At 41.4% G+C, this 25324-nt stretch overlaps 1 protein-coding gene across 4 annotated transcripts; it reads right to left on the bottom strand.

Moving 5' to 3' along the window:
* PANX2 (pannexin 2) lies at positions 1-25187 on the bottom strand. Of its 4 annotated transcripts, XM_076329308.1 has the most exons (4): positions 24921-25187; positions 3705-5156; positions 2679-2752; positions 1784-1842 (listed from the first exon to the last, which is right to left on the bottom strand). In XM_076329308.1, exons 1-3 carry the CDS (start codon positions 25144-25146, stop codon positions 2721-2723), a joined length of 1710 nt encoding a protein of 569 aa, XP_076185423.1. In that variant the 5' UTR covers positions 25147-25187; the 3' UTR covers positions 1784-1842; positions 2679-2720. The 4 variants fall into 4 exon arrangements, 3 of the variants coding, with proteins under 3 accessions (XP_076185404.1, XP_076185423.1, XP_076185415.1); XM_076329289.1 differs by lacking the exon at positions 2679-2752 and having other exon boundaries at positions 1-1842; XM_076329300.1 differs by lacking the exons at positions 1784-1842; positions 2679-2752 and adding an exon at positions 2760-2840.
* Between the last annotated feature and the right edge of the window lie 137 nt (positions 25188-25324).

Here is a 25324-nt window from a genome sequence, read left to right as displayed (position 1 = left end):
AATAGTTATTTATTTTCAGTGCTATTTTCATTAAATATTGGTATCATATATCCATGTCTGAGGTAATAAATTAAAAAGAAATTCAAGATTTCAGTCCCATATTTGTGCTGCATATTTTTTCTACCATTATACATAATTTTGAAGCAAACACACATAGTCCATAATTCTGAATGCAGCTAGGAATATTATTTTAACACAGTCACTTTTTGTTTCACTATAATTTTGCTGAGAATGGTTATTGCATGATACACTTTTAATAGATGTTTTAGTTATACTAGAGTTTTCTATTAAATCACACATACCGTAGTTATAGGAAGATGGGCATGAAGATGTGCTTTGAGCCAAGGAAGGCAAATATTGAATCAGAGTGATAGCACATACTGCAGGATTATTGTCTGCCTGCACTAGAGCCCAGATCCAGCAAAGCCATTTCAGTGTGTGCTTAGCTTTAGACATATGAGTCGTTTCAGTGCCATCCATGGCCTTAAGTGTTTGCTGAATCAAGGACTAGCCACGTCTGCAGACCTAAATTCATAGACTTCTTAACTGTGTGTTATTTGAAAAGTTTTGCTGGTTTCATATTTTGTAAGATATTTTGTAACGACCTTTGTAAGATTTTTCGTATCAGTGAAGCACCCATGAAAGTTTCTAACCTGGTTCATAAATACACTATGAAAAAATAAGCAGCTACAATGACTCTCTTCTACACATTTTGTTAAAAGCAACACCTGGTTTGAAAAGTTATTAAAGTAATTTTTCCCATGGTAAAATATATTTAAAAAAATAAACTCTTCATTTCATCATCTTCCATCAAACATATAAGCGTGTTAAAGGGCGGGGCATACCTCAGGTATTTTCATTTATAAATGCAAGAGATTAAGTGTATCAATCTTTTTGCACTTAAATGCTGGTGGTAGTAAGGCCCTTTCAGCTAAGTCTCCATCAAGCCCAACATTAGTGAGCTAAAGAAACAAACGAACAAAAATTTTGCTTGCATATAACTTTTTCATAATCCTGAATTGAAAAAAAATCCTCTCTGCTTAGAAAAAAACTCTTATTTAACTGCTGCCATTAAAAAAGTATACCTCACCTCCACGTTGTTTTAACTTTAATCAGTGATTCTGAATGCAAAGGATTTAAACACCACCAAAATTACTGTGGCATGCCATCAGACTCTTAATGTTCATAAATTGTGCTAATCCCCACTTAAATAAGGAAGCTATAGTTTAGAGCTAGAGCTAATGGTTGTCTTGGTGTTAAAGGTCTATTTCCACCAGATTTTCTTTATTCTGTTTTGCAAATGACTGACAGTGGTCATGATGTGATCCTGAAAAACCGTTTGGTGTTATTACCAAAAGCTATAGGCTGTGTGAAAACTCTCCATGCTCATGCAGTGAATTGCATCGTTGGGGGGACCACGGTCCACACTGCAGTGGTCTTGGGCCTGGCCACGAGGGCGCAGCCGTGCAGCCCAGGGTCTTCAGTACTCCACCGAGCTCACGATTGCCATTGGTTCATCAAATGTTGCCAACCTTATCTGCTTTGGGGTGGGGATGGAGAGAATTTCCCCGGTGTCAGTTGGTGAGTGAATACCATTGTCTATTATGTTTGAAACTTCCTCCTCGTGATCCTCGTACAGTGTGTTGATGTGCAGCAAAGGGTGGGCTGGGTTGCAGTTCAGTGCAGGTGTTGGCTCTGGCTTGACTTGGTTCAAAGTCATACTTGTTGCAGCAGCAGTTGTGGCTATGTGGTTGTGGTTACATGTGACAAAAGCCCCGGCCGCAGGCACAGTTCTGCATGTCTCAGATGAGTATAGGATCTCTTTTGCAGGATGAGGGGTGTCTAGAAGAAAACAAAACAGCCAGTTAAAAGACAAGTAGTCTTTCACCCTTCCAGTCCATCACAGAGCAGTGTCCTGAGCCAATAAAAGTCACAGGCAGTTTTGCCACTGATTTCAGTGGGAGCAGGAGTGGACCCAAAAATTAATTTTCTTGGGACCCTTTGAGAAATCCAACAGGACTGTTTCAAAACAACAGGGTTGTAAGCTCAGGGAAATAGGACAAACAACAAACGGGTTTTGTAAATCTCGCTCTTTTTTATGCATGCTCATGCTTCCCTACGTGAATGGTATTTTTGTAAAATAAACAAAACACAACTGAAAAGTACCTTTTATTCTCCTCTACAGTCTGGCACGTGTTTTATAAATGTTATGATTTAATGTTTTGACAAACGTTATGAATGTTGAAATCCACAGGATGGAATACAAAAAGCACTGATATTTTCAATGGGAAAAAATAGTGGTTACACATTGTAAGCCACTTGTCTTTAGAAAGAACTCAGCAATTTGACATTAGCTGATGTCTCTTTCCAGAAATTATAAGTCTGCCTTACCTGATGGACTGCAATGTAGGTCTAACTCAAAAGCAAAGCTGAAAATTTTTAATGGGAATGGGGAGTAACAGAGCCCCAAAACTACAGTAATTATTTTTTGCCCTTAAAATATTCAAGCACTAATTTAGATGAAAGTAATTGAGACCAGAAAACCCCAGTAGTTTTAGGGAGTTGAAATCAGAGCAGGTGACTGGATAAGGAATGCTGTAGAATAGCTCACATGCACATTGGGGAGTTGGCGGGCTCTAAGGAGCATACGGATTTGGAAGTGACAGAAACTTTTATACCTCAAATCACTTCTTTGCTGGGCAGTGGGGTGACGGTAGCTGTCAGTCTGTCGGAGCCCAGAGGGAGGTCTTAGCTTGTAATGAGATGAGAGCCATTGCTTTAAGTACATACAAATCTTTCTGTAACTTCAAGTGCACAGTGCTTCTTTCTTACGTCAGCAGCTTACAAAAATAAACAAGAAGATACCTATCTGTCTATCAGTTTATCTACTGATCTATCACTTTTCTTAGTGCTCACATGGCTTTCCCCATGACTCTAGCACCTAACAGCTATTGATATATTTGAAACACTCCTTTGAGGTAAGAAAAAGACAGGATTTCCAAGACGCGCTGGGAACTGAGGCACAGAAAGAGAGGCCACACAGGAAGGGAATGGCAGAATTCCTGAATCCCCGACCAGCACCTACACTTCAGACCATCCATCCTCTGGTCCACATGAGACAAAGGGCAACTTAAAACGTCTCTTGTGTGAAGAACAGTATCAATGATCTGAGTCGTGATTTCCTAGGTGACAAACACATGCCAACCCCTAAGAATTGGTAGTTAAAGAGAATTTTTTCTACAGGGAGCTTTAACTGCCATTAGCACAGTTTCTCACACACTCCTAAGAAGTGTCTATTACTGGTCAGAGTACTGGTCATCTACCATGGCAGTTTCCGTATGACTTGAAAATAAGGCAGGTTTGAAATGTGTTAGGTGCTGGTAGAGCACGAAGGGTATCATGGAGGCCAAACCCTCCTCATTTTCTTGGCAAGGCATGACCACATTCATAATTGTGAAAACCTTCTGACATTTGAAAAATTACCTGCACCAACAGCCTGCAGGCTGTTTCGTACTGCTCTTAACCTCCATATAACTGATAAAGAGAGAGAACCCCTATCACTGAGGCCTGCAAGCCCTAAGATTATTAGCTATCCCAAAATCTAGCAAGGTAGGTCAAACAGTTCAGATAAGCTTTGAGTTTCTGAAGATCGCTATGCAAATTATGGTCTGCGGAGGTGGTACGGGCATTATGGCATACTGTACCTTTGAGAGAGGAGGTAACGTGTACTATGACATTCTCTTCCTGATTTAGAAATCCACCCTCTTGGCTTTTTGACGTAGGCATCGAGGGAATGGCTTGAATCTCTGGCTTGGGTTTTTTGCTACTAAGTATATACGGATGAACATCCAAGGAAAAGTGTCGTGTATGTTTTTTTTCACTGCTTGTGCTTGGGATGGTGTTTGGCTCGGTTTTATGAGCGGACGATTGCTGTGAGGTTTTTGCAGCAGACTCTAACAAAGGAGCTATAAGGCTGTCTGTTGCTGTTTTTCTCCGCACAGGCTTCGGTTTTTCAGGTTTGTGGTTTTCAACCTTCATAATGGCTAACTGTTCCTTGAATGGCTGAGGAAGAGGATTGGTGGTCGGGATCCATTTCATCTTCTTCCTTGGTCTCTTAATGATGAGCTGCTCATTAGCATCAATGTCTGCTGGATCAACGCTTGGGTCTATCGTTTGGATCCCTGAATCACGCATGGTTGGAGTGGCATCATGATTGGACTGGGCCAACGCTGCAAGCAGCTGGCGTACCACATTGTCATACATCAGATCGCTTTCATTTGTAATAAAATCCAGACGGTTCAATGATTTTATGTGGTCCCGATTTTCATTACAAAACATGGCCAAAATATTGATATCACAAAACTGGGACTTCTGCCACTGTTTCTTGGTCTTTATTCCAACTTTGTTCAGTTTATCAAATATGAAGTTGGACTTGCGAAATATGAAGAGGTGAATTAAGTTGATGAGGATTATCAAGTTCATGAAGCAGAGGAGAACGATATCTACACCAGCAATAATCCGCTGGAGCTGGACCGATGGCAGTTTACAGTTCACTCTGATGTGCAATTTGGAGCTGCTCGTTTTGTCTGGAGGCTCTCCTAGTGCACATGTAAATTCATTTTGCTTCTGTGTAGCATAGTAGGTGGATAAGTATGTAATTGGTATGATGCTTAAAAAGATGATGAACAAATGTCTCGCAAGGTAAAGCTTAGCTAAGAAGTTACTTCGTCCTCTTCTTTCCAGGTATTTCTCAAACAAGTTCTGTTCAGGGCTTTTTTCCTTCTCTGCATTCTCAATGATTTCTCTCTTCTCTCTCTCGGTGATCCCCGGGCCTTTGGACTGAATCTGTTTCTCTATTTTTGGTGCCCGCCCTTCAGCTGCACGGTGGTAGCAGTTATCGATCTCCTGAAGCAAAAAATTAAGCTCTGAAGTCAGTCGGGTGGAAGCCAGAAATTCCCAGCCCAGAGCTGGAATGTACATTATCCCAGCAAAAGCCAGCAGTGCATAAGGTAGGAACTTATGCTCAAACAAGGAGGGCCAGTGGCTGGCATCAACTCCTGGCAAGGCATCTTTTAATTCTGTCCAACAATATCCTCTGGCATACAAGGCTTGATCGCGGGTGAAGTTGTGTGGTGTATAACAGTATATTGGCTCCTCTGTATAACAGAGAGAAAAGTCACTGCTGTGCATTTAACCTACAAAAGGAGCTCTGGAAAATAAACATTTCAAATTACATCAGTTTTATTTTACTGTATCTTTACATGACCGTTAAGCCCTCCATGTCTATTAGACAGCTCAGCCTGCACACATCTTCACAAGCCCCCAGGCAAAACTATTTACCTCAAAGTTTTAGAATGAATCTGAGCTAGAAATGTCAGCAGGAAATACATATTTTGGTTTAATTACCTCTCTGAGAACAATATCCTAAGCAACTGTGACCTAAACTCTGTAAAGCTGAAAGACCTGATATCCACTATACAGTAGCTGAGGATGTTATGTGCAAATGCTGAAAGGCTCATTTAGGTGAAATTTAAGGTTCATCCCAGCTAAATATTCTTCTAAATAGAAAAAAGTTAGATGTAGCTGAAGACAATGTTTTTAATCTTTATTAACAAAGTCCACTCACTGGATATGGTAGATAAAAATGAAACTTAAAGACATACAAGCATTTAGTCAACTGTATCCCTCCCAGCTAACACTCTTGAATTAAAGTGTGACTGACCAGGACAGAATCTGGTGTGTTAACTGTATTTATCACTATGAAAATTTAATTCTACATTTGAAACTGTAACATTGTTTTTTACACAATGTGCAATTAAATGGTGGAACTCGCTCTCGTACCTTATTATGGAAGAAACAAATACTGTGGATCAAGAAAGCAATCAGACAAAGTAATGGAAGAAAAAGTATAGCAAGAATTATTAAATACACAGATAGTAATGCAATTTTTCTCTCAGGACATGTTTAAGCCACAGGCTGCTGGAGGGTGGAAGGGTTTATCAAAGGAAGTAACACCATACACTTATCTATTTTAATACTCCTTCCTAAGCATTTACTTTTTGCCACCATCAGAGACAGGATGTTGGGCTAAAAAGGACTTTTGTCTTGACCCAGTAGGTAAGTTATATTCTTATACAATTACATTTTTCTAGCAACACATGAAAGTAAGATAGAAAAACTTGTGAAAGCTAGAATACTATTAATTGCTCAAAGAACAATGACAATTATCAAAACACCCTCTACGAAGAGGAAGACCGTATTTTCATGTTTCGGCAGGTAGAACAAAGGGAAAATATTTTACAATGTTCTGGTATACCTTTAAAAAACTTCCTAAAATGAGACCCACAGGAAGAAGGCATGTTCTCTTGAATTAAGAATTGCTCAAGAATACCAAGCTTGCTCCAGTTCTGAACGCAGTCTACAATTCAGATCGAGAACAGCTCACTGGAAGGGAGTGGTGGTACTGTTCTCTTAATAACACAAATCATGGAGAAGTAATAAAATATTATGTTGTTTGACAACAATAAATAAAATATTAAAAATTAACAGGCAGGCAAAAAACCCTAATCCTTTTGGCTTAACAGAGGACTCCTTACTTGACCAACTACTTCTCATATGCAAGCAAATCAAAAGCATTTACTAGTTCTTTGGTAAAATGTTGAGGTGTAAACCTGTCCTGTGACCTACAGAGATCTACATGCTGAGGACTGCACAAAAATTGTTTTGTTTTAAAAAGTGATTCAGTGAGGATTCTTTTCTAAAAATACAACCAATTTAAACAGAGTCGATAGAATAAATGATGCTACCCAAGACAGCATGTAAAGTGAGTAAGTCCTGCAAATTCTTTAAAATCACTTTTGAAGAATATTTTAAAATGATCTAACTTCGACCTCAGAGGAGAGCTTAAAGAACTCTCATGTTACACAGCTTCCCATTTAGTCTATTTTTGTGTATTTACAGCCATGTGTTACACAAAAAATGCTCACTTGTTTTCGGTAATTACATGCCGTTCCAACCCTACCCATGAAGGGATGCATATAAAAAATTACAACTCCTACTATCAAAGATTTACTGTATGATTTCCCAGGAGACAAAGTAGATTCCTATGTGAAAATGTTCCCATGGGGAAAAAGAAGGCAAAGAAGCACGGTGCGTTTCTCATAAGCAGAAATATTTTGAATTGCGTGTCCCTAAGCTCAGTAGAACCTGCCAATATGAAACCTAGTTTCCTGTGACATACGTGGGTTCATTTCTCCGAGCACAATGAATACTTGGGAAGACAGCAACAAGTATTCATACAAATCATCCATAAGGATTATTTTTTGATTCATGTATCAGTTGCTACTACCAAACAAACTGTGAACAGTTCTCTTCAGTTCTCTTCACTGAGACCTGAAAGCTAAGGTGACTTCTGCCAAAATTGTATATATACAACAACAATCAAATATATATTTATTTTATAAATAAAAAGAGAAACAAATCAAAACATCTTAACATTTACATTTATGTTGGACAGATCACTTACTGACTAACTCTGCACTCTGTCCTTTGTCACTGCTTCAGCGAAAAAAGTCTGAAGAGCTTCACAACTCCGGTTTGGACTGAACAGCTTCATTAGAGGCTACTTCAAAAATGGGGCTGTCCAGCCCAGTAAAGAAAGCAAATGTCATTTTACAGGAATTTGTTTGCTCTTCCTCTGTTAAACATTTTTTAAGCTGCTCCCGTTGCCTGGTAAGTTGTGAGAGATCTCTAATTTATTGGGTTAGCTGAGCATGGTGTCCCATTCTTATTCAATGTTTTGTTATTTGTTGGTGCTAGTCTAATATTTTCTTTGCATATTTGTGAAATTGACATGACTTTCATTATATGCCATGTAAATCCCAAGACCCTTCAGATGAAACCCTATCCTCAGTGAAGTCAGCGGGATTTCTTATAACTGATTGAAGTGGGGGCAGTGGGGCTACAACGCAATTTTATTCAAATGGTATCTTCTAATATGTTTGAGCCATACTCAACGGTCAGTGAACGCCACTAATTTTCGTAAAGTTACTCCACAGGGGAATTTAGCTTAATCTTCTCAGCACAGGACTTGACTCACAAAGCATAGCATCAGCTCATTCATCCAGAAAATGGTCCAGACAATGGAGAAGAGAGGAAGACCCTTCCAGACAATGATTCAAAGCAAAAGACTAACTTAACTATCGCCTGGAGGAACCTGTCTCTCTTCATTCACAAGAGGCTGCCAAGCAAGACGCCCACTAGGTTTGAGTTGGCTTTTGTGAATGCTCCTTCTTAGGCGATGCCAGCATTTTACCTTGCATTTAACTTGGCATTTAACACCATGAAGGTGTTTGATCCCATCATAGTAGAGTACAGACCTGTTTCTCCTCTACTGCAATCTGTGTCAATCAGGAATAAATGAAAAAGAAAAGCACCATGTCAATAACTAATCTTGTTTGTTATGAAAGACGGTAGTAACATATAGCTGGATCTCAACATGCAGATCTGATGAGGATGGGGGAGTAACAAGCTGTTCTCTCACGTACAGCTCACTCTAGCTGCGAGGGCCCTACTTCATGCAGTTTCAAAAAGGCACAGCAGATGTATTTTTTTATTTTACAATATTCTCCTAATAGGTAAGTAGCATTAAAAAAAGGCTGTAACAGTGTTAAAATCATAGCTCTGACATTGGGTCATGCAATATAAAAAAAATGTATTTGCTTTTAACTTTATATTCATAAATACAGAAAGTTTCTACCGATATTCTTATTTCACCCTGAAAATCCTCAAGCAGTTTAGGAAGTTTCTTTTTCATATAACCACTCCGGCTACCATGAAATGCAGCTTTTTCCCAAGACTCTGCAGTTTAATTGCATGTGGTGTAACTGCTCAACTGTGTAAGAAAAGACAATAGAGTAAGATGCTGTAAGGAAATTTTTTTTAAAAGCTTAGGAGACATTATTATGGCTGAGCAGATTGGTCGTCTTCTCAATGTTGTCTAGGCTTAAGCTCATCAATATAATCTATCCCTCCACTCTCCTTGATATTACATTCTTGTGAGCCCAGGAGCTCCTACCAAACAGAAACTGTTTCCTGACAGAAACTCCTACCAAAAAAAACAGAGAGCAAGGTCATCATCTCCAAAATAATCTTTTGCCAGTTCCAAACGATAATGAAAAGGTGGCTCAGGATGGACATGTATCTGTGATTTGCACATGTGTGCATCTGTATCAAAGGCAAAAAAACCAGTAAGATAACTAACCTGCCATTGTTATTGGTGGCTGGAATACTAAACTCAACTTTTTTGCATTAAATGTGATAGGCTTACTGCGAGATTTTTAGTTCTGATGCTCAGAGTATAATCTCAGTAAGTTCGAAGTCTGCAGGTCTGCCCTTAGGTCCACCTACACAAATGTGTTAACTGCATGCCAGAATATGAAGTTCAACACAGTTTCAGAAACAAATCACTAGGAATACCCAAGAACAAATCCTGTTTTCAGTAATACTTACCTACATTCCCAGCAAATGTTCCTTTTGAATAATTTTTAAGAGACTAAGTAACCCTGTGCTAATGCCGTGCAGAAATAATTACTACATTGGAAAAAAAGTCCTTGATGTTAATATATTATAAAGTATGTCATACTTTATCTTATACCGGCTTGAGTATAAAGATGCATACTAGGAAGCTTAGCTTCCCTTTTTCCGATACTATTAGATGATTACAGGAGCACTACATCAGATGTTTTCAACAGCTGTACGTAAATACATTTTATCCTGCTCACTGTGCATGTAAGTAGCTTCTAGAAGTCCACAAAACTAGTCTCATGGATAAGGTATGAGAGACAGCTCAGTATTTTTTGGACATGCAAAGAAGAGGAAATAATCAACACAGAATTACTTAGTCAGTTGTGTAAAATAATTGATTGGGTTATGCCACTTGAAAAATTAAAATCCCTTGACAGCTAAGTTTTTTCACATGCTCCATTCTGTACCATCTCATCCCATCAGTTTAAGTACTACTTAAATGGTGAAAAATGACTTGCAAGAAGTATTGTGGTACAAAGGGCATACTTTAAGGGAATGAAAGAGAGTACATGGTTGGGAGAAGATAGCCAAGGTAGGGACAGGGATGAAGGAAGGGGCTGTGCTCAAAAAAACTCTTTACAAAGAATCTAAACAGTATGGAAAGAAGGAGTGAAGGCAAGGTATGAAAGCTAGGAGCTGCCGAGTCTGCTGCCTGTTAGTAAAGGCTCCAAGAAATGCTTGTAGGCTCCCTCCTACTGTTCCCAATCCGTGGTCAGCCACCTCCTTTGGGGTGTTCCCCAACCTCCGTATATTTCAGCATACGTTCAACTGCCCTCTTCAAGAGGCCCTGATTTAAACACTGTTTGTCGGGCTATAAGTGCTAGGCATTAAAATATGTTAGATAAATAAATCCTGCTTAATTTCACACAGGAGACACAATACTGTAAGTTCTGAAATTCCTCAAGCAAGGGGCTGGGGTGCTGAGGTTTGGGGTTGGAAGCTCTGTGAAATTTCCCCCTGCAAAACTGAAATCTCAGATCTGGAAATGGTGTTACCAATGGAAAAATCTGATAACTGCTGTTCTAGACCATTCCCTGAAGTTATACCCCGATGCAGAATCATGAAAATGCTGGAAGGAACCTCAGAAGTTACCGAGTCCCACGTCCCACTCAAAGCAGGGTCAAGACTCAGTTCAGACCAGTTTGATTAGGCCTTTCTCAGCCTGAAAACCTCTAAAGATGGAGACTACATAAACCACCTGTGGAACCTTCTCCAATGTCTGATTGTCCTCAAGGTGAACTTGGTTTTTTTTTTAGGTCATATTCAACAAGACTAGTCGATTCATGCAGGAGTAATTTTTTTCACTTTTGAGAAATGGCCATTTCCAAGAATGAATGCAATGGCCAGTTGCACTAGGAACACATTAGGTAAAATATGGCTATCATTGCAACACAAGTGGCTAGAGCTCAGGCCCCAGTATTGCATCTTAATTGAAGGAAGAGATATCAACAGCACAGTTCACCAAGGAGGCTGTGCGCATGTGTGTGAGTGTGTGCGTGCACATTGTGTGTTTGCCTAGCTATAAAAAAAACACCCTTGCAAAAAATGTGAGCTGGTGTACGGTATGCAGAAACGACACTGTCAAGAAGACGTGGTGAAGCTGGTAGGTATGTACCACTTTCCAGTACCTTTGCAAAGTTAAGTTTTCACAAGTCCTCCTGGGGAAGTGAGTGAATTGCATCTAACACAAACATTCACTTGCCCCTTCAAAATAAAGATAACAATGCCAATCTCTTAGTATTCAACACCGTAAAAAATTAGACCTGCTCCTAAAAAGACTTAAGTGACTTCATGCATTGGGCAGTTCCTCTGAAGCCAATGGGATTACTCACAATGCATAAAATATGGCAATGTGCATCTCTCTGAAGAACTGATGCTGTAGGGGGGTCGGTTTCAAGCTTCTAAAATATTATGAGCAAAAGTTATTTAAATAAATATGGACAACACATTTACAATGCTTTTGGTAGACATTAAAAAGTAAGAAAGGAAGATTTTTAGTAATAAACAGTATATGCCCCTATATAAAAGGGCAAATGACTTTTCACACCTACCGTATTCCCAGTGAAATAAAGTATATTCACCCAAAGCAAAATATAAACCATAATAATAAATTGTGTATGTCTCCTGTGACCTCCAGCTTTTAGAATTTACTCTGGAAAAAGAAACGACATCTCATTAATCTTCCAACTGAATTGCATGATTTCAGGATTCCAGTGCAATAATTCAGTAATGCAGAAGGAATAGCACAATTTTCTAACTGCAGACAAAAAAAAAAAAAGGAACCCAGTTTTCAGAAAACATAATTCAAAAATGAAAAAAGATGAAAATTCTTGTGCTTGCTACGCCAAGACAAAGGTAAGTATGCCTCTTGTGCAAAAAAAATTCTTCCAGGATCTAGAAGTAAACATTCAGCCTGACCACCATGGCCTTACATTGGGTATAGGCAGCAGAAGTGGTGCTTAGGTGCTGCTGAACAGGCCGGATCTCCCAGCTCCCGGACAAGTGCCTAAACCCTCATGCTAGAGACCCGAGTTAAGTATCAGGTAAGTATATTGATAAGTATACTTACTGAGTTAAATGTACTACAGACTCACTCTGGGCCTAGTGCTTCCTAGCAATTGGCTTTCTGTCCTCTTGAAGAGGGCTGCTAAATCATCCTCATGCTGGTGCCCAACCCGCCTATGAAGAAAAGCTGGCATTCCAGTCAAGTTCTCTGAAGCACTCCTTGTACGGTCCTCTCCACCTGACTCTAAGGAAAAATTCAGTGTTTAGGGAGAATCTCTGAATTTCTCTGCCCATCAGATGCCAGAACACAAGTTTCTCATTTGTCTTGGCAGTTAGAAACTCCCTGAATTCAGCAATAAATGCCAGTATTTGACAAGGGTAGTCCTTATCATACTGCTCTCCTTACATTGTGTCACGTACATGTAAGCAATCAGACACACATGCCTTATTCATCTTGGGTACTAAAAGGATTGCACAAGAAAGCAGGTAGCAAACTGTTTATTTTGAGAAACAGAAATAATTTATTTAGTAGTTTTTCAGCAATTTTTAAACGGAAAAGAAGAAATGTCCTGGATCCTCTTCTCTCTGGAAAAAAAGAATAAAAAACATTCATGTTACTGAGGTTGAAAATGTAGTCTAAGGAAGTATAACATTATCTAAACAGTATACAGGTTTTCCATCTCAGTCACACAGTCCACAAGGAATACGTAACCCTCTGCTTTGAATGTGATTTTTAACAAATGTTGGCTAATACCCAAATTAATTCACAGCCAAAGGAAAAACTCCCTTAATTTAACTGGTTTATTTCAACTACTTTATTTAAAGGGTATTTAAAGGTTAGAAATTAGTACAGCATGAGGATGGATTCCTGAAATTACTTTTGTGTATCAACTGTAGTCATATAGTCCTATTTAACTCACTGAGTTTACTCATGAATAAGAGACGAAAACATTCATCAAACTAAGCCTTAACTTAGCAAGCTAGTTATTAAGAATTATTACTTTTATCAAAACAAAAAGACAATACCTTTACCTTTCTTAGGGAATATTCTTTCCAAATCTGAATATAGGTTCCATGCCATGAAGTCTTCCTAAGGTACAAATTTCTCCATGATCAACAAGGTAAGGTATAGCCTTTTTTGCTCACTCTCTGAAACCACTTGTCCTGTTTAAGAAAAAAATCTTGAAAAGAAAGTCCCTAAAGAAATGAGACAGGAAACCACTGCTGCTAGTCAGTTTTACTGGCCCATACTCTACAAGGATTAGTCGTAATGGGTGAGATGTAGATAAGCAGTTTCAAAGACTGATAGGCAATGGGTTCCCCCCAGGGGTAACTGCAATGTAAGGGCAGCTGCAGGTGTCCCCGTGTGTACAATTTGGGTCTTTTTCCCTTGCAGGACTGCTGCTTGAACTGCATATATTTTGGATCTGCAGAATCAATAAATTAGTAATGCACTTTCCTAGTGTATATATAAATTTACAGAACTATATTCCCTATACATAATAAACATTGGGTCTTCTAAAATTAGCTGGTATGCTGAAGTTCACTTACCAGCAATCTGAAGCTTAAAGACTTGTAACGCCTGCCCAGGTTATTCAGGAGAGAAAGATACCTACTCCTACTTGGTTGATATGTTGAAGTCTGTTGGAGAAGGTTATTCCAGAAATGGCAACTGTTACAGAGAAGGTGCAGAAACACCTAAATGAAATCCCTTAGGCTGCTCCTATAGAGGAATGTTTCCTCAATAATGAGCCATGTGATGGCCATGCAGTTGGTGGTAACATTATTGGAAAGAGAGCTTATTTATAGTGACTGTACTGTTAAACATCACTAGGAGCATTTCTTCCTGTGCTCAAGAGAGCTCTGTGAGAAAACAGAAAACACCTGGAAGGAAATTACAATGCTTGTATTTGTACCTAGCGGTATGTCTCCATATTATAATGTTGCTTTGTATTATGTTAAGATTTGAGGGAAGGTTAGATTTGAATTTAAAAGAATGTGTTCATCAAAATATAATAAATGAAATTCAGCCATGCAGGTAGTCCTAAAAAAGAGATCTGAATAATATTTACTTCCAAATTTAGCCCTTACATGAGGAGCTGAGTGGAATATCAGTGATGTACAGATCATCTGCATAGGAGAAGAAGTAATGTGTGAAAGTGTTTCAATGTTTTCCAAAGATCAAAAAAATATTGTTGGGCAACTCAAAAACTCCCCTCTAGAGATGGAACCCCAAAGCAACTACACAAGCACCTGGACACTATGATAATGCGGACCAGAGTAATAGCTAAAGCAAACTGCAAGGACACGTAAAGGCCAAAGTGAAATGAATTATGAAAATCCAGTGAAACTGATGAAACATAGACAAGGGTGGCTTCTTAATTCAAGACTCAAGTGCAAAACACAAACACAGGAAGCAACAGGAAACAGCAGGTTTGTTCTACTGCGTTATTGTTATTTCATGATTAGAAATGAAAAAGATGCCTTGTATTAAGTACCTCTTGGCATAAACACAGCACACGGAAAACTTCGCATTGAAAAAGAAGAAAAACACCAATAATTAGCTCATTAGGTAATTATGTTCTTTTAATAACATAGTATTTTGGAGGCAGAGATGGCTGGTCTACTTTTTGGAAAACTGGTTCCTCCACGTGTAGAGAAATTGGGTTTTGTGAAGTATCAGAACTGTTCTGATTTCATAGAATCATAGAATCATTAAGGTTGGAAAAGACCTCTAAGATCATCAAGTCCAACCGTCAACCCAACACCACCATGCCCACTAAACCATGTCCCTAAGTGCCGCATCTACACGTCTTTTAAATACTTCCAGGGATGGGGACTCAACCACTTCCCTGGGCAGCCTGTTCCAATGTTTAACCACTCTTTCAGTAAAGAAATTTTTCCTTACATCCAATCTAAACCTCCCCTGGTGCAACTTGAGGCCATTTCCTCTTGTCCTATCGCTTGTTACTTGGGAGAAGAGACCGACACCCACCTCGCTACAACCTCCTTTCAGGTAGTTGTAGAGAGCGATGAGGTCTCCCCTCAGCCTCCTTTTCTCCAGGCTAAACAACCCCAGTTCCCTCAGCCGCTCCTCAGAAGACTTGTTCTCCAGACCCCTCACCAGCCTCATTGCCCTTCTCTGGACACGCTCCAGCACCTCAACGTCCTTCTTGTAGTGAGGGGCCCAAAACTGAACACAGTATTCGAGGTGTGGCCTCACCAGTGCCGAGTACAGGGGCACGATCACTTCCCTACTCCTGCTGGCCACACTGTTTCTGATACAGGCCAGGATGCCATTGGCCTTCTTGGCCACCTGGGCACACTGCCGGCTCAGTCCAGGTGGACCACATCCACAGCCTTTCCCTCATCCACTAGGCGGGTCACCTGGTCATAGAAGGAGATCAGGTTGGTCAAGCAGGACCTGCCTCTCATGAATCCGTGCTGGCTGGGCCTGATCCCCTGGTTGTCCTGCACATGCCTTGTGAGTGCCATCAAGATGAACCGCTCCATAATCTTCCCCGGCACCGAGGTCAGGCTGACAGGCCTGTAGTTCCCTGGATCCTCCTTCCGGCCCTTCTTGTAGATGGGCGTCACATTGGCAAGCCTCCAGTCGTCCTGGACCTCCCCCGTTAACCAGGACTACTGATAAATGATGGAGAGCGGCTTGGCGAGCTCCTCCGCCAGCTCCCTCAGCACTCTCAGGTGGATCCCATCCGGCCCCATAGACTTGGGAGTGTCCAGGTGGTGTAGCAGGTCGTTGACTGCTTCCAAGAGATTATGGGGGGTTCATCCTGCTCGCCATTCCTGTCTTCCAGCTCAGGGGGCTGAATACTCTGAGGATAACTGGTCTGCCTGTTAAAGACTGAGGCAAAGAAGGCATTGAGTACCTCAGCCTTTTCCTCATCCTCGGTGACCATGTTCCCCCCCGCATCCAATAAAGGATGGAGATTCTCCTTGGCTCTCTTCTTGTCATTAATATATTTGTAAAAACATTTTTTGTGGTCTAACGACAGCGGCCAGATTGCGTTCTAGCTGGGCTTTTGCCTTTCTCATTCCCTCTCTGCATGCCCTAATGAGATCCCTGTACTCTTCTTGAGTTGCCTGCCCCTTCTTCTACAAGTGGTAAACTCTCCTTTTTTTCCTGAGTCCCAGCAAGAGCTCCCCTTTCAGCCAGGCCAGTCGTCTTCCCTGCCCGTTCTTCTTACGGCGTATGGTGCTCCTGCGCCTTTAAGACTTCCTTCTTGAAGAATGTCCAGCCTTCCTGGACCCCTTTGCCCTTCAGGACTGTCTCCCAAGGGACTCTCTCAAGTCCATGACAGAGCCAGGAGAATCAGCCTCCCAAGACTCCCAGGGACTCTGCCAGTTCCAGTGTGGAAGTCTCCTGCTCTCCTGAACAGGTCATGGATCCCACAGAAGATAAGGCACCTCAATCTCAAAATGCTGAAACAATTACTTCAGCATATAACCAAAATGTTCCAGAAATAGTCACTGAGCTCTTAAGCTGCAAAAAATGCACCACGCATCTCAGCACCTGGCTGCATCGCTTCTCTGATAACTTAGAATCTGCACGACAGGCATGGTGCCAGTGAAGCAAACAGAAAAGCAAACCTTGCCATTATAATGCACTGCTGTATTTCCCAGTTCAAAGGCAAGGGTATAATACAGGCCTGGGACAAAATCCCCGATGATGGAAATATCTGCACTGATTTCTGTGTTTTTCTTAGAATCAATCCTGTATCATGGGAAACAAAGGGAACCTCTGGAAGAACCATGCCAGTCTACTGCAAAATTATTCAGCTTTTGTAATTAAACGTGTATACCTACTGAAGGTGCCCACTGCAGTCATTTTTAATGCTGACAGAACCCAAGGAATTCAGTGATGATGCAGATTCTTCTTGAAGAGTTTTACAGTTCTAAGAAACAGTACAAGCTTAGATTTCTTCTAGATCATAGATGCATAATTTCTATCCAGTTTAGGGAGAAAAAAGTTTCAAAATACTTCAGGGTAGCTTTGAAAAACAGTCTTAACCTTACTCTTATTTATTCACAAGGTTTCCTCTTGACTAAGATGAATGAATTAAGCAGCTCTTAAACAAAAATATTTTTGACCATCTGTTCAAATTGTTGAAGTTATCTGAAAGCATGTACTAAGCTAAGTCTCACCCATATTTTGGACCTCTTCACATACGTGACACTTGGGAAGATGAAGGGTTTAATAGTGCAAACAGCGTCATTAAATTTCATATGAAAAAAAGATGATATATATGTGTCAATGAAGTTTTAGAAATGGGGTTCCTGACAGAAAAATATCTATAGCCACTAGGAACTGCAGTGGAATGATTACATGTGAGGCTCATGCATTTCCTCAAGATTACCTTTCTATTTAACATTCAACTGTGTAACTGCAAATCTTTAAATGACCAAAAACTCACGGAAAGCCAGCTCGCATATCTTGTGCGCACCTTGTGTTTGTGTGTGTGTGTGTGAACTGCTCTTACCCTTTGGGAAAAAATCCATCAGCAGTGCAAACAGTCAGCAGCTGAACTGCAGCCAGCCTGTGGTTGCTTGTACTATTTCAGTTCTTTTTAAAAATACATGATTAGAAAGCACTTAAACACAAGTGGTACTGAGACACTCCTTAAACTCTCTTATCACAGCTAATACCACCTCAGAACCAATTTCTGCACTGGTGTCGTCATGTACATTGTTTTATGTCATCTTCACTTTCTTACTGCATGTGGCTTTAAGTGCAGTTAAAGAGAAAAAATGGAAAAGAAGCTCAAAAGCCATCTAATAGATAAGTCATCTAAGTGAGCATGTGTAAATATGCTGCCCACAACTTGAAGCAGAAAGACAAATTAGAAAAGTTGACCAGAAATACAAAATAAAACTGCATCTTACAATAGAGAAATCTTCAACGTATGCTATTTCAAACATACTGTAGGGTGAAATGTGTAAAAAGACATTGAACTCACGCATATACTGTACTATACAGTGAAGTAAGCATTGCTTATGCAAAATGATTACAAATCAGAAAAAAAACCACAAAAACTTGAACTGACCCTTCAGTCATATAACTTACTGTCTCCTTCCATTACTTCCTCATGAGAATTTTCTAGCAGAGGGGTGGTAGAGGGCTGAGCTATGTAACTGCTAAGAGACATAGAAATACAGTATTTATGAGCAACTTTTTGGTATTTTGTAGGCACTGTTTTATAAACCTAGCAAAAAAAAAAAAAAGAATGCCAAAGCTTGGCTTTTGACTAAAATATAAAAATCAGCTGGATGACTGTTTTGCTTTATTTTAATAAAGTATTGGTATTTAACAGCTTCTGAGGGCAAAGCAAACATGACTGCAATACAGAAAGAATAATTCACTGTGAACAGAAAGCATGAGGCACTATACAAGAGGGATATGACTTAGCAGTCCCTGTAATTGACCATATTGGTCCTAAAGCTTTTGAAGGTTTGGAAACCAAAATATTTCAATATTGTGAAAATAACACACAACAGAAACAGCAACATACTCTCCTTTGGGGCCCACCACTCTCTGGTCCCTTACACAGAGAACCTCCCAAAGACACTACTGATAGCATTGCTTCTGAACACAGCACAACACTGAACCAGAATATTTAAACCATTTAGTAAAAACATTAAACAATACAAACAAACTAAGCAGCACATCATGAAAGCCAAGTATGCCTTCGTCTACTGGACTGTAGAACAGTGTCTTGGAAGTTCAGCAAATGCCATGAGATGTTTCACTACAAAAGGCTGCCACTTGCTGCCAGTAGCATCGTTGCTGTTCATGGAGGACAGAATACAGCACTTGCTGGTGAAGACCAGTATTGGGTACCCAACAGCATCCTACTCATGGCTGTGGTCTGTGAGTAACAGTTCCATAGTAAAAACAGGGAAGGTAGAGGAAAGGATGAAAACCACATGGAACACCAAACAGACCCACTTCAAACTGATAATGAATGTTGCAGTCTAATAATACTCTGCATTCTGTGCATTTTAGAAAGGAAGTGAAAATGGAAAGGCGGTGTATTAAAGGACCAATCCCTTTTTATCTAGATCCATACCTCCCCAGACTGACCGTGCCTTGATAGGAGATACTGAAACATCATCACTAAAAACAACTGCTGAACATTGACACAGGCTGTAGCTGGACTAGAACTACATATCTTAGAGCCTTACCTACTAACATTTAATTAAAGTTTGGTGCTTTACCATTTTTTCACTAAATATTAATCTAAGGCCAATCTGCTTCAACATGAAAACACTTTAAATGCTTTCTTTAAATAAATAAATAAAAAGAACACCAAACCCTTTATTGTGGGAAAGGGAACAATCCAGCAGGCTCCAACACAGATAAAATGGAAGGACAAAACTGACAACCTATACTTAGAGGCTTACAATTTGCTTCTCCACCAGCCAATACCTGGCATAGTCACCTATTCCTGCACTGGGACAGTGCAGTACTGCCAAATCTGAACTCTGTTCATATTGGTTGTAATTTACTTCTAGTTTGCACAGGAATAACTAACCGTTCAAGCTGCTAAGGAATGAAAGTCAGGCTTCTGGATCTTCAGGTATGAGAAATCAAACCTCTAACGAGTCAAATACAAGCATGGACTTTTGCAAAGCACTGCATATACATCTGCATGAGTGCTCCAGCAGATGCCTAAGAATATATAGGGTATAATGGGGGTCATGTCACTGTTCTGACAGAAATTCAAACACACTGGTATTCATATTTAAATAAAAAAATTAATTTCTATCTTTAAAGCAGTAATTTCCAAATGAAAAGAGAGCAAACCCAAGTAAGTTCCCTTGGGACTACCAACTGCGTGCATTGTTATTCTCAACAAGAACATTGCTACAGGAGAGGTTTCTTTTAGCCTATGCTGCCTTCTGTAGGCACCTTCACCAGGGCTGAGAGCCCTGTGACTCCAGAAAACCAATTCCACTTAAATACAGATCCATTCGCTGGGTGAAAGAAACACACCTCCAAAACCTTCCTTATTATCTTCAAGGTCAACATACACTGGCCCCTAAATACAGGATGTCCTGGTTTTATATGAAGTCTGTCCATGGGTGAGTTTTAGAAAGGGAAACAATATTCATTCTCCTCTTGTGGGTACTCATGTGGGCTTTCTTTGTGTGGGGTAGCTGACTATTGCTCCTGAATGACTTTATGATGATCTTATGCTCAGTATAAATATGGCACATGGATTTATTTTAACTAACTTTCTAGGGGTGTCCTTTCTGGAATCAGACTGGTTTGCTTGAAAAATATTAAAGGAGAACTGGGAGGCTCAGAAATGATAATGTAAGAGGTTAGCTGAGTGACTTTCTTTTCTCTTATGAAAGAAAGTTTAGGAAGTGCAAAAGCTGTATATGCATTTCTTTGCAGAGGGGCCAGTGCAAGAATTGTATTTTACTTCAGCCATCAGAGTGAAGTCCTGTCCCCGTTGAAATCAATAATCAAACTCTTACTAACTCCTTTGCAGCCTGAATTTAACTCTCAGGAGCACATCCTACTGATGTGTATGCCCTATGCCTTCCCTCTGAAGAGAGCTCAATTTCACCCAAAATGCACTGCCATCTAGTAGTGAAGTTTGGAAACAACATTTTGTCTCCCAATAAATTTTGGTTATGTTAGATTCATTTATAGGGAAAAAGTGAACCAAGGATGACAGCCCATTTTTTTTTACATTGAGTCAGACTTGTAAGGACGCTGTAAGCATCCAGGGCCACATAAAAAGAAGCACGGGTCAGCAGGTCGAGGGAGGTGATTCTCCCCCTTTTACTCTGCTCTCATTGAGACCCCACCTGGAGTACTGTGTCCAGCTCTGGAGCCCTCAGCACAGGAAAGACACAGACCTGTTGGAGCGGGTCCAGAAGAGGGCCACAAAAATGATCAGGGGGATGGAACACCTCTCCTATAAGAAAAGGCTGAGAGAGTTGGGGTTGTTCGGCCTGGAGGAGAGAAGGCTCCAGGGAGACCTTATTGCAGCCTATCAGTACTTAAAGGGGGCTTTTAAGAAAGATGGGGACAAACTTTTTACCAGGGCCTGTAGGGACAGGACAAGGGTCAATGGTTTTAAACTGAAAGAGGGTAGATTTAGATTGGACATAAGGAAGAAATTCTTTACGATGAGGGTGGTGAGGCACTGGAACAGGCTGCCCAGAGAAGTTGTGGATGCCCCCTCCCTGGAAGTGTTCAAGGCCAGGTTGGATGGGGCTTTGAGCAACCTGATCTAGTGGAAAGTGCCCCTGCCCATGGCAGGGGGGTTGGACTAGTCGATCTTCAAAGGTCCCTTCCAACCCAAACCATTCTATGATTCTATGGTACACATAATAGAAGAAAAGCCCAATACCTAATTTAAAGCCTTCTGTAACACATTAAGTTCAGCTGGATTGTGATTTATTCAGAACAGCAGCATAGTATCTGCTAAACAATTAGGTCTTGCTTTTTATGCTACTAAAGCAGAAATTTGTGATTTAATTTCTCAAGAGTGATGTAAAGATCAGAACACTTCAATACGAGGACATACAAATCACTTACATGAACAGCAAATGCATTAACCTAAATGATGACTTTGCCCATGGCCCTAAACCAACATAATTAACTAAGTAACTTTATCTTCACCCACAGAAAAACTACAGTATACAATATATTATACTACAGACAATGATTTTTACGGTTGTTAATTATCACCTCTTAAACAAATAATACACTCTTTCTTTGTCCTGTGTTGTGGGGCTGAACTCTGCTTTCGTATACACTTCACCGCAGCCTCTGGCTGCAGAAGGCTTAGTGCCGCCCTGGGACGCCCAGGCTTCCCGGGACAGGGTGCCTTCTGCACACCGCCAGGGCAGGACACTCACGCTGCTCGGCCAAGCAGCTTTCACTACACTTGTTGCACAGACTGTACAGTTGGTCTTGACTACGCTTTAAGCTACGCTTGATCCAACAAACATAAACTCAAAGGTAGATCAGAGAGATAAGAGGCTCTCATCTCTACGCACTCGTCATGCAGATTCTTCCAATCCTCAGCAAAAGGTTTTATAAGAAACCACTGCTTTTTTATAACTACACTTTTATGTCTCGAGTGCATACACCACTATTCCAAGAGCTTTACCAACAGTGATTAAATAAGATGGGATAGACCCCAGAAAAGGGGGTTGTTCTCAGTTTAGTGGCATGATGGTAGCTTTCCATGGCTTGCACTGGATATCATTAACAGAATTAGGAATAACGATAAGCATCAGTTTTTATTTCCTATTCTGAAGCAGTAACTGATGCACACAAGGGCCCAAAGCAAAGTTGGGGACGCTACTATGATATTCACAACCAAAGGGGCAGCAGGAACCTTACTCAATTTTGTCAGCAAAGTTTGCACTTTCATACGTATCATCTAAATTGCACACAGTGAGCAGTATCCAAAGCAAGCAAACAAAGATGGATTTTTTAAAGATCAATGGCAGTGCATGGGTGAAACATCACACAAACTGCAGAATCAGTAATAAGCATGTATCCAGCTGGACTATTGTTATTACCACTGTCAGTGTCTGGCCAAGCTTGACTTAGTAAAGCAGTCTGAGTACATACTGTTTTGGTAACAGAGCAATACCTGATTCAGGTCACATTAAAATTAATAGGAATTTTGCTCTTGAACTCTGTGGAAGCAGAATTGAATCCACTAAACCCAAGCTCTTCAACTCCACTCCAAAAAGGAATCAATATAGTTTCATCAGACCCTTACAGTGTTTCTATTACATTCTCTTGTATCTTTAATTTTTTCCTTTTTCTCATATTATTTTTCTAACTGCAGACCATCTGAACAAACACATTGCATCATGTGACAGAAGTGTGTTGTCCCACATTTTTCCAAAGACATACGAGTGTTTTCTGTGTTGCCTTGTAAGCTTTGTCCTGGCAGGTTACTGCCCTATATCTTACTGGTCAAATGAGCATACATGGTCCGTAAGTAGACACAAATGATACTGCTTTTGGCACTTCTGAAAAACAAATCTGGAACACAACCATCAGCCTAGAGACTAGTCTTCCACAGCATAAAATAAAGTCAAATGCAGAAATTCAGTAGGCCGCCTCTCTTCCACATACTTGTGTGGACCACAGTTCAGACTTGCAGAGGGACATTCACTGTATTAATCTGAGTCTCTTAGACTTGAGGCTTCCTCTGCAATCTGCAGTCTTGGAGGATTTGTTCACACAGAACAAGTTACTGCTGTCTGCAGAAGCAGCGTGTCAAAGGACTTCTGCTAGGAAACCTGCACTATGTAAAAGAACGCATGTGAAGGGGCATGACCTTTCCTGGGCCCAAGGTTATCTTTAGGCCTACTGAGGTTCAAACCCATACATCTCAGACAGTATGAAGGCACTCTTGTACGAGTACTCATGTATGAGCATGCACTCTTGTGAGCTTCTGTAGGATTGCCTTTTTATTAGTTTACTTCTCTACAAACCAGATAGAGGAAGGGATCCCAAAACTTTTGCGTTCTACAGAAGATCACCAAAGGTGACCTTGAATCCTAGCTTTCAGTCGCTATGAAGAGATGGTTTTCAGATGTTCAGCAAGCTCAGCATGCCCTGAAAATATGGTCTCTCTGAGATACCTCCAGATGACCATCCAGAAAATGAGGCTCTTACCATTAACTGTGGCTGAAGATCTTGAGCTATATAACTGTATGTTTAAAAACTGAGGTAGATTGAAAAAGTTTTAACTATAATTAAGAAAAATCTCAAGACTCCACTTGCAAGCAGTTATTCTTCTAGGTAATTTAACTTTATCTCATAATGAAAACAAGTATTAAGGACACGTAAGTGCTGGAAGTCAATCCCAAAGCAGCGTGCAAAGCAAGAGCCTGATTCTAGTAGGTTTAGACTGATTGAATACAGCCAATTCCCACTAACCTCACAAGCTACAGACTGCCAGGTCAGTCCCGTATATTAAAGCGCTAATAATTTCACGTGGATCTTCAGCGTGGAGCTTCAGGGGATCTTAAAAGCAGTCATGCACTGGCAGCTACACTCATCAAGCCTATACTTCAGAAAGTAAAACAATGTTTACATACGCACTAATGGCCCAAAAGGTGTCATAACAGTTTACTGGGTCAGTAATTTTCAAGGCTCATCAAAACTTGACCTTCCTAGACTGGAAGGACGCCGCACTGGTGGTGACAGGCAATCAAACCAGCTTTTTTAAACTGCTACCGGCTGTATGCAAGATGTAGGCCCTTAACAGAAACACAGACCAGTGATTTCCACTATCACAATATGGCAAAGCACAGTGTGCATGTGTCTCCATATATTGTATCACTCTGCATGAAAGCACCTGCCTCTCCCTAGCAGGCCAGTTAAACACTCATGTTGTAGACAGCTGAATTAACGTCAGGACACACGCTTGAAGTCAGCCAGGGTCCAGCTCAGGACCTGTCCAGGATCCACCTCAAGCAGCATAAAACCGCACCCCGTGTCACCCACACTAGCTCTCAGCTGCTGCAGGGCAGCGGGCACCTCCCCGCGCCGCTGCTGCCTGCAGGCTAGCGACCCGGGGCCGCTCGCCGAGTGGGGGCAGCTGGGGTCCCCTCCCCACCGTCGGAGAAAGGCGCTTCCCCACCCGCTAAGGCGAGAAGCAGCAGCTGCCCCCTCAGCGCTGGTGGCCTTTAGGGAGCGGCCGCCGCCGCTGCCCCCACCCGCCAAGGCGCGAAGGCGAGGGGTGGCGGCTGCCCCCTCAGCGCCGACGGCCCTGCCCGCCCCGCCCCGCCCGCCGAGGGCATCCCGCCGCCCTTACCGGCGAAGTTCTTGGTGAAGACGAGGGTGACGAGGAGGATGGGGATGAGGACGGTGCCGATGGTGACCACGCGGTCGAAGGGCAGCTCCAGCTTCAGCTGGAGGAGCAGAGCCGCCAGCGCGCCCGCCTTGTCATCCTGCTGCCCCGGCAGGATGAGCTCCTTCAGCTTCTCGCCCGCCAGCAGCGCGGTAGCCATGTCGGGGTGGTTATCGATGATGTGTTGCATAAGCGGCGGCGGGCGGCCTCACGCCGCCGGGCCTCCCCGGGGACGGGCGGCGCGCTGCGGCGGGCTGGCTGCGGGCGGCGCCCGCCCGGCCTGCGGGGACAACACCGACAGTGGTAACGGCGGGGCCGCGGCCGGGCTCCTCTGCCGCAGCGGCACCATGTTTGGGCCGGCGGGACGC

Source organism: Aptenodytes patagonicus, chromosome 1, assembly GCF_965638725.1.
Source record: "Aptenodytes patagonicus chromosome 1, bAptPat1.pri.cur, whole genome shotgun sequence".
Taxonomy (NCBI): domain Eukaryota; kingdom Metazoa; phylum Chordata; class Aves; order Sphenisciformes; family Spheniscidae; genus Aptenodytes; species Aptenodytes patagonicus.
Note: the sequence above shows the minus strand (reverse complement) of the source record. Positions and strands in the feature narration are given on the sequence as shown.

What these genes read in the sequence shown, in the direction of transcription:
- PANX2 (XM_076329289.1), bottom strand. Translation starts at nt 25,146, where the DNA reads ATGCAACACATCATCGATAACCACCCCGACATGGCTACCGCGCTGCTG. An exon ending in CTTCACCAAGAACTTCGCCG is followed by an intron (nt 5,157 to 24,920) that starts GTAAGGGCGGCG and finishes TCTGTTATACAG; the next exon opens with AGGAGCCAATATACTGTTAT. An exon ending in CGTTACCTCCTCTCTCAAAG is followed by an intron (nt 1,843 to 3,704) that starts GTACAGTATGCC and finishes GTTTTCTTCTAG; the next exon opens with ACACCCCTCATCCTGCAAAA.